We start from the raw sequence: 16778 nt of genomic DNA on the forward strand, positions 1-16778 counted from the left end.
GATTCAGCATAACTAAACAGGTGAGAAACTGGATTAAGAAACTAAGAAACGACTTGATGCCTCAATCTTCCATTTAGAAGACTTAAGTTACCCATGACATTGCTTTCCCATCTTGTAAGCAGTGGTATCCCTCAGAGGAATGGGGTATAGATCACTAAGGGCTCCGAGTTCCCAAAAGCAGATTTCTACAAGATCATGTAACCCACTGAGAAATAACTTTCAAAGCTGAATTAATTACAAAGGAGTTAAAGTAGAGCCATTCAGCAATGAATACAGGGATTTTTTAAAAGACCTATAAAGACACTGTCTCTTTTTTTACCTTGTGTTCGCAGTGTACCAAAATCTAACATTTCAGTTGAGGAATAAATTCCAGGAGCTTGGAAAAAAGAAAAGTAAACAATTATATTTCACTTCGCCAGAGTAGGATGTACTGAAACCAAAACAAACTTGCAGCTCCTTTAGTCATCCACTCACCTGTGGTAACTTCCACCTCAACTGGAAGAATGATAAACTCCGTGCTGTCTGAAGCATTAGTCTTTATTCTTATGAAAGCTGTGTGATTATCTGCTTCTCTAGATGAAAAACTGGCTCTCATTACTCCCTTGGTTTCATAAGGAGGAATTTCCTGACAAGTTAACAGACCATAATGTAGCAAAACCACCACAGTTTACTGAATAAGATGACATCGCCTGAAAGATGCACTATTATTTTAAATACTAAGAAAAAAAACATATTTTGCCAATTAAACAAATATATTCATTCCATTGATTATAACACACAGTCCAATTCTGGAGGATGTTAAAAGATAAAAACACACATATCTTAAAACTAATGAAGTATGGTGTGTAAAACTGAGCAAAATGAAAGAAATAAAATTATATGAAAACAAACTGTCGGCGGCAAAATCATCATCAAGATGGTAAGTGATTAAGACAGAGTTAATCTATAAAAATCAGTTATTATTTGATGTATTGCTGGTGCTTGGGTATATAATTCAGTCCTGAAATTCTCTAAACAACAGAGACATCACCATCAGAGGGAAACTGCTTTTCCAGAAGTTTACAGGATTCTCTTTTTTTTTTAACAGATCTTTATTGGAGTATAATTGCTTCACAATGCTGTGTTAGTTTCTGTTGTACAACAAAGTGAATCATCCATATGCATACATATACCCCCATATCCCCTCCCTCTTGAGCCTCTCTCCTACCCTCCCTATCCTACCTCTCTAGGTCATTGCAAAAAGTATTCTTTTTTTTTAATTTATTATTTTTTTAAACAAAATTCTTTTAATTGATGGACTTCCTGATACATCTCTGTAATACTTTCCTCCCTACACTTTTTAGCGGCATACTCATTAACTGTCTCTTCATATGCAATAGTTTCAGAATATACTTTTTTTAGCTAAATAATGTTTTATTTATTTTAACATCTTTATTGGAGTATAATTGCTTTACAGTGGTGTGTTAGTTTCTGCTTTATAACAAAGTGAATCAGCTATACATGTACATATATCCCCATATCTCCTCCCTCGTGCGTCTCCCTCCCACCCTCCCTATCCCACCCCTCTAGGTGGTCACAAAGCACTGAGCTGATCTCCCTGTGCTATGCGGCTGCTTCCCACTAGCTATCTGTTTTACATTTGGTAGTGTACATATGTCAATGCTACTCTCTCACTTCGTCCCAGCTTACCCTTCCCCCTCCCCGTATCCTCAAGTCCATTCTCTACGTCTGCGTCTTTATTCCTGTCCTGCCCATAGGTTTTACAGAACCAGTTTTTTTTTTTTAGATTCCATATATATGTGTTAGCATATGGTATTTGTTTTTCTCTTTCTGACTTACTTCACTCTGTATGACAGACTCTAGGTCCATCCACCTCATTACCTCATTACAAATAACTCAATTTCATTTCTTTTTATGGCTGAGTAATATTCCATTGTATATATGCGCCACATCTTCTTTATCCATTCATCTGTTGATGGACACTTAGGCTGCTTCCATGTCCTGGCTATTGTAAATAGAGCTGCAGTGAACACTGTGGTACATGACTCTTTTTGAATTATGGTTTTCTCTGGGTATATGCCCAGTAGTGGGATTGCTGGGTCAAGTGGTAGTTCTATTTTTAGCTTTTTTTTTTTTTTTTTTTTGCGGTACGTGGGCCTCTCACCTCTGTGGCCTCTCCCGCTGTGGAGCACAGGCTCTGGACGCGCAGGCCCAGTGGCCATGGCTCACGGGCCCAGCCGCTCCGCGGCATGTGGGATCCTCCCGGACCGGGGCACTAACCCGCGTCCCCTGCATCGGCAGGCGGACTCCCAACCACTGCGCCACCAGGGAAGCCCTATTTTTAGTTTTTTAAGGAACCTCCATACTGTTCTCCACAGTGACTGTATCAATTTACATTCCCACCAACAGTGCAAGAGGGTTCCCTTTTCTCCACACCCTCTCCAGCATTTATTGTTTCTAAATTTTTTGATGATGGCCATTCTGACTGGTGTGAGATGATATCTCATTGTAGTTTTTGATTTGCATTTCTCTAATGATAAGTGATGTTGAGCATCCTTTCATGTGTTTGTTGGCAATCTGTATATCTTCTTTGGAGAAATGTCTATTTAGGTCTTCTGCCCATTTAGAATTCTCTTTAAATGCTAACCAAGAGAGCGTAGACTCTGCTCTCCTTTCATTTAAAACCTAACAAAACAAAGCTTCCCAAGCAAATTCACAGTTCACCAACCGCATTCAGTAAGGCTCTGAGCATGTAAGATAGCATAACTTTTTAGGCTCATAAAAAGAGAACACTTACATCTACACTAGAAGGAAGACTCACTGGAAAAAAAATTTGTTTTTGAGGTATAATTCTTTTCCTGGTTTTTGAATAATCTGGCTCCCTCGGAACCACCAGAGTTTTTCTGCACACACCTTTTGGCCTATTTTAAGAAATCCCCATGGTTTAGAATTTACTGGTCTTCACTTGCCTCTACTCTCTTAACTTTTTAGTCTCAAAGTAGGAAAGAGGTGACTGGAACCCTCCTGGGGCCACTAGAGATAGACCATCCACTTCCCCATCTTTAGGAGCTGGGGTTTTCTCATGTACACTGAAATGGGCTGGGGGTGAGGTCAAGGCCAATTGACTTTTTCTCACTCTAGATTTGTAGGAATAAGTCACTATATCTTTCCTCATAGCTGCTAGGAGTATTAAAACAATCTGCCATGTCTGCTACCATTCATTACAGTTCTTAACTAATTAGAAATCTGAATTTGTTTGTTTATTTATTAGAATCCGGTTATATTTCATAGTAAGTTCTTAGTTCTTCTATCTAGAATTATAATACAAATTTAATTGTTTATAGTTAATTCTATGAAGCACTGTTTTATACACTATTTCTCCCAAAGGCTTTTCAAACAATATCATAATTTCAAGGTAAATCATTTTTGTGAAAGGATATAAAGAGACCATCCATTACACATTTCTACCTGCTAGAGTGTTTCTACATCTTAGAAGTTAACCTAGCCACTGACAAATTGGTTTCTAAATGTTCAAGTCAATATCCTAAAAGCGTCCCCTCCACGTCCCTTCCCTGGCTGAGACTGGTCATGTGACAGAATCTAGAGGCTGTGTGTGTTTAACAGAGCAACTAACAAAGAAACTTTGATGTTCAGAACCTATTCATAGTGGTCAGATCCGTGTGTCTTCAATTACGAATGAGCAGCGATTTTAGTGACCTCGGTACAAGAACTGCATTTTCTATGACTTTCCCTTCTTTGATTAAAGCTGGGTAGGCAACGTTAAAAAAAAATAAAAACAATCCTCCTATGGCAGGAACCTTTGTAAATAAGGTAGTTACTAGGTATTCATTAATCTGTTAATATTTGCTAGTATTCTCCAAGAAAAAGTGGTTCTCTAACCATGGACACAGAGTACTGTCAAATATTAAATAGCATTAAACGTGGCTGTAGACTGCCTAAAAATTTAAAGTTTCTAAGTCATCAGGAGGGCCTGACTATGTTCCCTCTGCAAATGGCATCTCCTCCATCAATACTGAGTATGCATGTTCAATGCTTTATCTTAAAACATGTAGCAGGTCCTTCTCACTTTTTTTTTTTTCTTCTTCAATATTAGTGTAAAGCATATTATAAATGATTAGATTCAGAGACAACTTTACTAATATTATTCTGAGGAAGAATAGTTAAAACCTCTTTCTTTCCACACAGTGGGTTAGAGCTTACACCAGTTTTTGTTCACTGCTCTTTCCAAAAATTACTGTTCTATTTCTCTCTGTCTCTCCAATTTTCAAGTATATGTGATATAAATTTATTTTATCTTTTTAAATTAATTTTTACTGGAGTTGCTTTACAATGTTGTGTTAGTTTGATATAAATTTAATATTAAGACAATAATTACAGAAAAGTCACCCGTATTTCTTCGGGTGAGGAGGAGTTAAGTATTTTATGGTGTATTTAAGAGAGTAACTGGTTTCATGTGAGCTCACAAGAGAGAACACGTCAGCACTCACCCACAGTTTCCTGGTGCCTCCCTGCTGACCTGTCGGAAGTTCGAGGTGAAGATCTCCTCCACTAGAGTACATTTCTACAACCTGTGACAAAGGAGCACATGATGGTTAAGTCAAAATCATGTTTTCAGTGCAAGTGATTTGCTGTTACACAGAAACGTTTGACACCCTAACTGTTCATCAGAAAAAATTTAAAGACGTTTACAGATACAAACGTAGGATAAGTGTGGTGTCACATCACCAGAGGCAGTGCTCATATGGGTAAGCAATGGTGGCGTATTTAATTAAAGCAAGGTAACTTTGAAATATTGAACTCGGAAATAGTGTAGTTGTTTCAGAGACTGGATTTTAGGAAATCCAACCGTAGGACATTTATTTCTATTTTTTCCTAAGGAAACAGTTTATGGAAAGTATCATATTTTAGAAATACAAATTTTACAGTTCTTATAGTAACACAAATGCTTCTTTATTCACACATTTATAACAAGATCTAGCAGCAGATCTAATAACTACTGTAATTGTGACATAGTGAAGAGCATATGCAACAATATCAGCGCAGTATGAAAATATTTGAAGACTTCTGTAGCAAAATCACAGCTACTAGTAATATATCTCTGTGGCTTGTACCTACATCCATGATTGTTTCTTTTAAATTTGGCCATGCCGGGTCTTAGTTGCAGCAGGCGGGATTTTCACTGCTGAGTGCAGCATCTTTGCTGCGGCATGTGGGATCTAGTTCCCTGACCAGGGATCGAACCCGGGCCCCCTGCATTGGGAATGTGGAGTCTTAACCATTGGACCACCAGAGAAGTCCCAACCCATGATTTTAAAAAACTGTTTACTGAGGTATAATTCATGTACAATAAACTATACATTTAAAAAAATTATTTATCTATCTATCTATCTTTGGTGTATTGGGTCTTCGTTGCTGCGCACGGGCTTTCTCTAGTTGCAGCGAGCAGGGGCTACTCTTCCTTGTGGTGCGTGGGCTTCTCATCGCGGTGGCTTCTCTTGTTGCAGAGCACGGGCTCTAGGTGCGTGGGCTTCAGTAGTTGCGGCACATGGGCTCCGCAGTTGTGGCTTGCGGGCTCTACAGCGCAAGCTCAGTAGTTGTGGCGCACAGGCTTAGTTGCTCTGCAGCATGTGGGATTTTCCCGGACCAGGGCTCGAACCTGTGTCCCCTGCATTGGCAGGCAGGTTCTTAACCACTGCGGCACCAGGGAAGCCCTAAACTATACATTTTTATTTATTTTTTTGCGATACGCGGGCCTCTCACTGTTGTGGCCTCTCCCGTTGCAGAGCACAGGCTCCAGACGCGCAGGCTCAGCGGCCATGGCTCACGGGCCCAGTCGCTCCGCAGCATGTGGGATCTTCCTGGACCGGGGCACGAACCCGTGTCCCTTGCATCGGCAAGCGGACTCTCAACCACAGCGCCACCAGGGAAGCCCTATACATTTTTAAAGTGTACAACTTGATGAATTCTGACATGTACACAGGCATGAAGCTACCACTATAATTACGATATTAAATAAACCCTTTACCTCCTAGAGTTTCCTCATGACCTTTGCAATCCACCTGTCACCCTCTGCCCTCTCCCATCCCCAGGCAACCACTGAGCTGCTCTTGGCCACTGTAGATTAGTCTGTAGTGTCCAGAGTTTTATATAAATGGAACCATACAGTATGTACTCTTGTGTCTGGCTGCTTTTATTCAGTGTAATTATCTGGAGATCCACCATGTTGTTTTATGTACTAATAGTTCTTTTTTTTTTTTTTTTTTTTTTTTGTGGTATGTGGGCCTCTCACTGTTGTGGTCTCTCCCGTTGCGGAGCACAGGCTCTGGATGCGCAGGCTCAACGGCCATGGCTCATGGGCCCAGCCGCTCCGCGGCATGTGGGATCTTCCCGGACCAGGGCACGAACCCGTGTCCCCTTCATGGGCAGGCGGACTCTCAACCACTGCGCCACCAGGGAAGCCCAGTTTATTTCTTTTTGATTTCATGGATATGCCACAATTTTTGATCCATTTACTTGCTGATGGACATTTGGGGTGTTTCCAGTTTTTGGTCACTACAGATGTTTGGTCACAACGCTGTTATGGACACCACGTTGTATAAGTCTTTGGGTTTTCACGTGCTTTCCTTTCTCTTGGGTAAATACCAAGGAATAGAAGAGTCATATGGCAGGAGACTTTTCTTTAAAGGCAGGTAACCCTATCTCTTAAAAATAAAGAACATATTTAATTAAATGCAAATTTGGGGTGAATGAGAATGGGTAGAAAAACTTTACTTGTTTTATCACAAAAGTCCTCTAGGAGTACACAAAAAAAGGGCAAAGCAGGAAAAGCAGCAGTACTTTAGCATATGCTGAACGGTTACTGTTTCTGTTTTTGTGTGTGTGTTGTCATGACAGTGATGCATTTAGCAAAGACTGACGAGCTAGGATTTTCTCTGAGTACTATCACCTGCCTTCCAACCTAATAGTGTTCCCCTACAGTACTGCGTTAACAGTAACAGCAGCTTAACTGATGGGGTGACTGCAGAACTTTTTCTAAAAACCAGAAAACATCAATGTATTATTTCATTTAATCTTCCCAGGTATTAAGGACACAAGCCTAACAATGTTTGGAAACATAAGATTACAAAGGTAGGCTACTGATAACAGGAAAGGGAATAAGGAAATGAGGACAGATAAAGGCTAAACTATAAAATCAAAGGACAGATTACATTAAAACTAGGACGACACACTCCTGATTTTTAGTCCAGTGCTAGTTTTCCTAATTTAATAAAGTTTAGAGAAAAAAAGGAAGCCAACAATATATACAAAATATAATTTATGTAAAAAAAGTCCCACGAAGAATGTTAATTTTTGTGTGCCCACATATCTGCACACAAGCACACAGAAAAAGGCCTGATGTGACACACGGAGATCACATGAAGGGTATCGCCGAGGAAGGGTTCAGGGCTGGAGCTGTGCTAATATAACAGTCACCAGCTACATGTGGTTATTTAAATTGAAATTAATTGAACTAAAATAAAACTGAACGTTCAGCTCTTCAGCCACCCCAGCCACAAGTTCAGGTGCTCAATGGCCACCTGTGGCTGGTGGCTACTGCACTGGACAGAGCAGACACTGAACTCTTCCATCAGCACAGGGAGTTCTGCTGGACATCACTGGACCGGAAGGTGGCAAGTTCAAAGGGACCTTTGCCTCACACGTTTGAATTGTCGACATTCTTTTTTCAATGAGAACACACTCGTGTGTTTGTGTTGTATAATGAACAAATCAGATGTAATTTCTTGCTTTACAATACTACCTTAAATTTAAGGACAGGACTCACATTATAGGACTCCCAGGTTCAGAGTGCCTTCCACACAACCTTCCAGTTACAAAGGCAATTCAGTCACAGGAATGTGACAGACATGATAGTGACTACAGTTAAACTATACTGTATACCTGAGACTGATATAATGTTGTATGTCAGTTATACCTCAATTAAAAGAGCGCCCATCAGGTAGGGACTTGGATTTTCCCTTTTAAAAAAAAAAAAAAAAAAAGCACTCCAGATAAACAATCTATTGTTTCTAAGAGGGCAACTTTGGCTTTCCATTTGCTCTCCTGTGTGCTGATGAAAAGTCCGTTGTGGTAAATCGTGAATTGAAATGTTATATAACTGAAAAAGACTAGATGAACAAAAGAAAAGAATCACTATTGAATTCAGAGATAATTTTTCTAGATTATAGCTTGATGACTCCAAAGGCTGAGGAGCCAAGGCGCAGACTGTAAGGCTACTAAAGTCACCGTAGATTAGCCAACATCTGCTGAGTCTGTAACCTCCATCCTTCCAAGCAGGAAGCGAGACCCTCAGTCCGTGGTGTGGCAACCACAGAGAGGGCACATCCCTGGGTGCTTTGTAACACTGCTGCTACAGAAGAGTGTGGCAACTCATGCGACGGGGTCTGAGAGAATGAGAGGACAGTTTTTATGCCTTGGACTGAAAACAGTCAAGAAAAGAAAAGTAGCAAGAATTTATGAGGTTTCTGTATAGATTTGTAATAAAAGTTAGCCAGAACAGGGAAAATTCACCATTATCCAAAGTAGCAAAAGGATATAAACGACAGACTGATGATGGAGAGGAAATACTTTTCACTTGTAAAAGCAGGAGACAAGAGCATTTTCCTCTTTTATGATCAAGATATCCAGCTACAAATAATCAAAATTTGGGTGGAGTATTTTTATTCGTAGCTATCCTCACCCAGTGTCAGCCAGGTTTGGGGGTGAAACCTTTCTTGCTACTAAATTCCTAAGCATTTCATAATCCCAGTTCCGAATATCTTGTCTTGTTCTTTCTTGTTTTCACCTTCACTGTTTATGAGCCCTTCTACCAGGGGGTTCTAGGATGGCAAAAACCATTTCGGTTGCCAAAGCGCTGTGGCTTACCACAATGCATGGTATTTTCCCTCCACCTGCCATTTTCAAGCCACCACTAAGTTCTGCAGTATTGGGGTCCTAAAGAACTCTACAGGCCCTGGGTGTGGACATTAAGGACTGTTCTGGAAAGCATCCACATCTCCTTCCAACACAGACAACAAAACTAGAAGCTACAGTGGCAGCAAATGTTACACGGCTAGAAGTCACTGGGGGCATGGGGTGGGGTTTTTATTTTAGGAAATATTTGAAAGAGTGATGCCAGTCACGCCCACTGTCTTAGAGACAAGGGACGAGTGAGGAGGGATTTCAAATGTGAAAATACTTACTACTAAAACATTGGGTAAGATATGAGTTGGATTTTTTAAAATAAAAATATAAGTTGGCTTTTAAACAGTGGTTCTATATTACCCTTTCCTTGGATTTTAAGTTCCAGGCTGCTATCACCAAAAACTTATTATTATTAGAAATAAATACGAATACTGGTTTAAAAAATTTATACTGGGACAGAAGGAGCTGAAGGCAAGAAAAGCAGTGGCCTTGTAAAGATGAAAACTCTTTTTAAATTACATGTACAGGTGCTTATAAAACTAACACCAGAGAAACCACAGTCATTTTAAAAATGGTTCCAAAAATTCGATAACTGGACTGATATAACCCCAAATTCAGACTACAAGCTGCAATAAAATAATGTCTCTCTTTAGTACTATTATTCAGTACCACGTTATTTTAAACAGTCTTGAAAACTATAACAAACTGAGATTTCACGCTAAGCATTAATTTCCACTAAAGTTAAACACATTCAAAATCACCACCATAAACTCACCTGTAAAGGCTCACTGTGAGGATTGTGTATGTTTATTATAGGCGAGAAACTGCTATTCACAGGGACTCTGGCCCCAAGGAACGGCCTCAATCGGTATGGATTTGGAACTCCGATACCAAATACCTGATTCCAAGGGGGGAAAAAAATGCAATTTTAGTTGCTTTTAGAGTTTTAGAACATTTTTATAGTTATAACTGATTGATCTAGGGAAAACTGGTGAGGTTAACTTATGGAAAAAATCATAACTCCCTTTAAAAGGAGCACACATGTAGTTTCTATACTTGTTTGGCTACCTATTTGATATACATAGAATTCTTGATACACATCAAGAATATATATTCTTTTATATATATATAAATGCACATATATATACATTTGGAATGATTTCTATATTAGAAATGAAAATGATAGGAGTCCTTCACGAGGTTATGGGATAGACAAAAGGAGGAAACAGGGAATTAAAAGATTTCCCTGCTCCAACCAACAGAAGATGGATGTAGGGCCCAGACAATCTCTTAAATACGAAGCACAGTCCCAGGTCATTCCTCCATAGGAATGTGGGTTGACCAAACAGGGTGAGCCAGTCATTCAACGACAGCTATTTATTAAGTGCCTATGATGTACTAGGTACAACCACAGGCACTGCTGAACAATTCAACAGTGAACGAGACAGATAATGTGCCTGCTCTTATGAAACTCACATGCTAATATTAGGGACAGCCTAGATAACAATAAAAAGGTTTAGAAAAATGGGTAATGTGATACAGAGTAACTGGGTGGAGCGAGGGTGAGAATATTCTTTAAGAGAGGGTGGATGGGGAAATGACGTGAACTGACATCACCTGATAGATGAGGACAAGCCAACAGTGAAAGTGTATTCTGCAAGGGGAAGTACACAGGCAAAAGGCAGGAGGCAGGAAAGGGTGTGGCTTATTTGGAGACAAAGAATAAGATGAGAACCATGGCCAAATGGGATGAGGTGGGAGAGCTACACGGGAGTCAGATCCTTAGAGCCTTGCTGGCCTTGGTCAGCAGCTTTCACTTTGCTCTGAGAGCAATGGGAAAACATAAGGATTTACATGAGGAGCTGACTGGATCTGATTTATGCTCAGAGAATATCACTCTGGCTACAGAGTGAACAATGCACTATAGGAGGGGCTGTGGAGGAGAGGAAGGGCAGCCAGGAGGCTCCTGTGTCGTCATCCAGTGAGAGGTGGGGATGGCCTGGGAGCAGTGGGGGTGAAGAGGAGAGAGGTAGACAGACTCAAGGTACATTTAAGAGAAAGACGTAGTGAAAGACTAGATGCGAAGAGGTGAAGACAGCTGGCACTGAGGCTCACATTGAGAACAACCTGATCATGCCCCTCAGGTCACCCGTGGGCCACAAACACCTAGGTCAGTTGGGGGCACCACTGTAGGGCACAGGTCTTCATATTCTCATGGTGGTCTTTTTATTTACTCAACAAGTATATGCCAAGTGCTCTGTACAGCACGTCAAAGTTATTCATCTGTACTGGCTTCAAAAGTATATACTGCCTATCAAACAACCATTAAAGACTTGTTCACCATAAATAAGCATAAGATATGATTCTTGACTAAAATGGAATGTTTACTCTGACACTAATTTCCAAAATACATGAAGTGTCCTGGGTAGTGGAGAAGAAATGTTCAAAAACAAAAGCATAAAAACTGTAAAGTAAGACACTAGCCAAGTAAGGATTTAAACAATTGAGTTCCATGGGCAATATAGCTCAGTGGTTAAGAGGATGGTCTTTGTAGTTATAAAGACATGGGTTTGAATCCCTGCTCAGTAACTTACTAGTAGCATAATTATTTAACCTTTCTCAACTTCACCTTACTCATCTAAAAAAGTGAGAATAACAGTATCTGTAATGCAGGCAGAAGTGCATGTAAAGTGTGTAGCACAGTGTCAAATGAGTAATTATTCTTAGTTATCTTGATATATAAAAATCTTGATTCACAAAACATTCACTTTCTTTAATAACCCAAACAATGATTGCACATAGAAAAGAGTGTATCAAAAATTTTAAACAATATAATTACCAAAGAAAAGCAGGCACATAAGTTTTGATCCTGAAACTATTATCACTTCGTAAGCGTGCAAAAAGTAAAAAAAATCTAGAGTCACTGTGAAAATATTTTTAACTGTTCTTTTGCCAACCAATCTTACAGTAACACTTTAGCTGTAGCTTTAAGAGCATTTGTTTCACAGTCTGATGTGAACAGGGATATTCACAAACACAGCTCTAAGTATAAAACATGCTCAGTATTATGTAACAACCTAAATGGGAAAAGAATCTGAAAGAGAATAGATACATGTATATGTATAACTAAGCCACTTTGCTGTACACCTGAAACTATTACAACACTGTTAATCAACTATACTCTTAATATAAAATTAAAAGTTTAAAAAAAATTCTCTGAATCTAAACTCTTACATTTTCCCTTATCCCTTGAATTTTTGAAGAGTTCCCAAAATGTTACCATATCACAGGTTGAAGATGATAACTGTATTTTATAAATAAAGTTTTCATTCTGATTCTTACCTGGTAAGTGAATACCCCATGATTAGATGTATTAATAAATAAAGTATTTTCTACATTTCCTACTACTCTTGCAAGAAAAACTACATCAAATGATGTATTTCCTCCTGGAAGAATTTTCTGAAAAAGAAAAGCAATAAATAAAGTTAAATTAGTAACCAAAAAATCAGATCATGGTGACCACAATTAGATAGCTAAAGTTCTCGGGACTTCCCTGGTGGTCCAGTGGTTAAGAATCCTCCTGCCAATGCAGGTTCAATCCCTGGTCAGGGAAATAAGATCCCACACGCTGCAGCGCAACTAAGCCTGTGTACCGCAACTACTGGGCCTGTGTGCTCTAGAGCCTATGTGCCACAACTAGAGAGACGCCCACGTGCTGCAACAAAGAGCCTGTGTGCCTCAGTGAAAGATCCTGCGTGCTGCAACTAAGCCCCGACGCAGCCAAAAAAAAAAAAAAAAAAGATAGCTGAAGTCTTCTAAAACATCTTAGAATCATTTGCATAAACTAGCCTTTTCCTCCTAAAGGTTTAAGTTTTAAATTGGCCAAACTATTTTGCAATGGGAAAAAAAAGATGTCTTCATATTGGATGTCACATATCTTTGTCAATCATGATTCTAAAACCCTGTACAACAGATGGTTCCCTTGAATTCTGTTCATTCAACAATAACTAGGCTGGAATGAAAGTACCTAATTACAGGCTCTTCCAACATCAGACGATCAAGGAGGAGCTGAGCTGAAGCCGAGCTTCTTATACAGATGTTCTACTCTACTACTGAGTAGCCACTTGTACTATCCGAATAAACAAATAAGCCCAGCCTCAACCTCTTGACCTCTGTCGTCCATTCACAAAGGGCACAAAATGTGCCAGCAACTTACATTAAAAAAGAAGGGAGCCTTGGTAATACATGCAGGAACTCCTTCCTGTTACCTTGTGTAGAGACTGAGAATGTCACGGTGGTGAGCAAACTAAATTTTATTACAACAAAACAACAGGGCTGCTTCATGAAGTTTGAGAGACTGCAAATGCAGTTCTGCCTGCAATGAAGCCTTAAAATGCATTTTAATATGTAAAGTCATTAACTTCTCTCATTCTGCCTCTGTGGCTAGAACTCTAAAATGCTCCCCAAATTATAGCCTAAAATATGTGGCACTGAGATGTCTGTCTTTACCTTTGGATGTAGAAAGCTGGGAATTTCTCCTGCATTATCAAAAAGAATAATCTGCAAAATCATAACTTTTCTTGAATGCATCACAGTTTGTGTATCAACTAGCCCCAAATTTAAGGAAAGACAAGCACCTTCGAGAAGAGATAGAATGTGAGTACCGGCTCACCCATGACAGAGAATGGGAAGAAGATGAGGCTAACGTACAAGACAGTAAAATGAATTCAGCTAAAATTTTTACACACTGCTAAATGCCGAGTGTGGGCTACAGAACTCTGGTGCATAGAATCCCTAGAAGCTATAGATGCTAGATGGAGGTCACACTTGAGCCAAAAAATCAGTAATAGGATACTGGTAAACAACATACTTCTAAATAACCCACTGGTCAAATAAGTAGTCACAAAGGAAATTATAAATTATTCTGAATCAATTGGAAATGAAAACACAACATATCAAAATTTAAAGCGATAATCTTTTTTTTAAATAGATCTTTATTGGAGTATAATTGCTTCACAATACTCTGTTAGTTTCTATTGTACAACAAAGGAATCAGCCGTATGCATACATATATCCCCATATCTCCTCTGTCTTGAGCTTCCCTCCCACCCTCCCTATCCCACCTCTCTAGGTCATCGCAAAGCAAGGAGCTGATCTCCCTGTGCTATGCTGTTGTAAAGCGATACTTGGAAGGAAAATTACAGTATTACACGCTTATCTTGAAAAGAAGTGTCTCAAATCAATAATCTGTTTCCACCTTGAGAAACTAGAAAAAGAGTAAATTAAACCCAAAATAAGGAAAAGGAAAAATATTAGACAAGAGCTTAAAATAATGAAATAGAAAATAGTGAAAAATCAGTAAAACCAAAACGGTCCATAAAACTGTTAAAACCCTAAATAGAATGACCAAAAGTAAAAAGGAGGAAGAGGAAAATATAAGAAACTGAAATGTGGACATCATAATACAACCTTTACACATACAAAGGATGATAAAGGAATATTACAAACAACTCTATGCCCATAAATTTAACAGCTAGAAGAAACAGACAGATTCTCTGAAAAACAATCTGCTAAAGCCCATTTGAAACAAAATTACCAGAACAGTCTTACAACCATTAAAAAAAAATTTAATTTGTAGTTAAAAAACCTTCCCACAAGGAAAAGCCCAAGCCCAGATGGTTTCACTGGTAGAATGGTAGAGTTCTATACCAACCATTAAATAACACCTATCTATAAGCTTTCAGCATCCAGAAGAGAACACTTCCCACTTCATTTCATGAGTCTAGTATTGTCTTTATACCAAGACCAGACAAAGATGTGACAAGAAAAGAAAACTACAAGCCAACATCCCTCATGAATGTAGACATGCAATCATTTACAAAGTATCAGCAAACTGAATCCAGCCAACATAAAAAAAGATAACACATCATGATCAAGTGGGTTTTATCATGACAATGAAATTCTGAATCCAGCCAGCATATAAAAAAGATAACACATCATGATCAAGTAGTTTTTATCAGGACAATGAAATTCTAGCTCAACATTCAAAAATCAAACCAATGTAGTTGATATTATCAACATACTAAAGAAGAAAAATCCTTTCAGTAGGTGCATAAAATAATTTGACAAAATTCAGCATCCATTCATGATTAAAAATCTCAGTAAACTAAGTCAATAGAAGAGAACTTCCTCAACCATATAAAGAGCATCTACAAAAGACCTAGAGATACCAGATTTAACGGTGAATGACTGAATGCTACCCTCCCCCATCCCCAATGTGGAACAAGGCAAGGATGTCCTCTCTCATGACGGCTATTCAACATTGTATTGGAAGTACTTGCCAGTACAATGAGACAAGAAAAATAAATAGAAAGCATATACATTAGAAAGGAAGAAAGGTCTGTTTTTAATCACAGACAACATGGCTGCCTATATAAAAATTCCCAAAAATAAACTTCAAAAATGCTCATAAGAGCTAATAAGAATTTAATGAAGTTGCAGGAATCAAGGTCAATATACAATAATCAATTGTATTTCCCTATCTTAGCAATAAACACTGGAATTCTAATTTTTAAAAAAGTATCATTTACAATAACACACACACACAAAAATATAAACTAATAATATGCAAGTTCTGTGAGTAGAAAATGACAAAGCATTGCTTAAAGTAATAAAAGAAGACTTAAAAAAATGGAGAGATATACTGTGTTCATAGATCGGAAGATAATATTTTTCAGATGTTAATTCTCCCCCAATTGATTTATGTATCCACCGTAACTGCAATAAAAATTGCAGCCTAAGGAGAAACTAAATACAATGTGAAATAAGATCCTAGAACAGAAAAAGTACATTGATAGAAAACTGTTAAAATTCAAGTTTTCAGTTAACAGTACTTTACAAATGTTAATTTCCTGGTTTTGATAATTATACTATGATTATACAATACAAGAAGTTAGCATTAGGAGAAACTGGGTGAGGAATACAAGATTATCTGTACTTAGTTATCTATATGTTTAAGATTAATTCAAAAAAGTGTTTAAAAAATCTTAGCAAGGGGTTTAAAAGAAAGAAATTGACAAGCTGATTCTAAAATTCACATGGCAAGAAAAGGGAATAAGAAGAGCAAAACCATTTTAAAAAAGGAAAACGAAACTGAAGGGTTCACACTGCAATTCCAGGAACTACTAAAAACCTAGTGTAATCAAGGCAGTGTGGTTATTGGTGAAAGGGTTGACGTATTAGATATCTACTAGATACACATTAGAACATAACGGGAAGTCTAAAAAAACAGGCCCACATATTCAATGTCAACTGACTTTGACAAAACGCAGCGGTATTTCAATGAGAAAGGATAGTCTTTTTAACCAACAGTACAGTAACGACTGTGTATACATATGCAAAACAAAACAAAACAACTCTTGATGTATATCTCACGCCATAAACAAACATTAACTCAAAAAGGATCACAGACCTAAATGTAAAATCTGAAACCATTAAACTTCTGGAATAAAAATTGGAGAAAATCTTTGTGACTTCAGTTTAGGCGAATAGTTCTTAGCTACAAGTCCAAAAGCATAACCCATAAAAGAAAAATTTGATAAGCTGGACTTCGTGGAAATTAAAAACTTCTGTTATTTGAAAGATTTTATAAAGAGGATGAAAAGACATGCTACAGACTAGAAGAAAAGATCTGCAAATCACATATATGATAAGAAACCTTGCTGTACTCCTTGGAAGTATTTAGTGAAGTTTTAAAGGAAATAAGTTGATTTGCAGCATTACATTTAGTAGTTATG

At 38.3% G+C, this 16778-nt stretch overlaps 1 protein-coding gene across 4 annotated transcripts in view; it reads right to left on the reverse strand.

Annotated features, from left to right (window-relative positions):
* The window catches only part of TMEM131 (transmembrane protein 131), a 192960-nt gene that overhangs the window by 66318 nt on the left and 109864 nt on the right, over positions 1–16778 (reverse strand). For all 4 annotated transcript variants that reach the window (XM_032652122.1, XM_032652120.1, XM_032652121.1 and 1 more), the window contains exons 6-10: positions 12325–12441; positions 9758–9880; positions 4509–4589; positions 475–625; positions 320–376 (exon numbers count right to left, since the gene is read on the reverse strand). In XM_032652122.1, the coding sequence (XP_032508013.1) occupies positions 320–376; positions 475–625; positions 4509–4589; positions 9758–9880; positions 12325–12441 (529 nt within the window). The remainder of the gene's footprint in view (positions 1–319; positions 377–474; positions 626–4508; positions 4590–9757; positions 9881–12324; positions 12442–16778) is intronic.

The sequence above is a fragment of the Phocoena sinus genome, chromosome 13 (genome assembly GCF_008692025.1).
Source record: "Phocoena sinus isolate mPhoSin1 chromosome 13, mPhoSin1.pri, whole genome shotgun sequence".
Lineage (NCBI taxonomy): Eukaryota > Metazoa > Chordata > Mammalia > Artiodactyla > Phocoenidae > Phocoena > Phocoena sinus.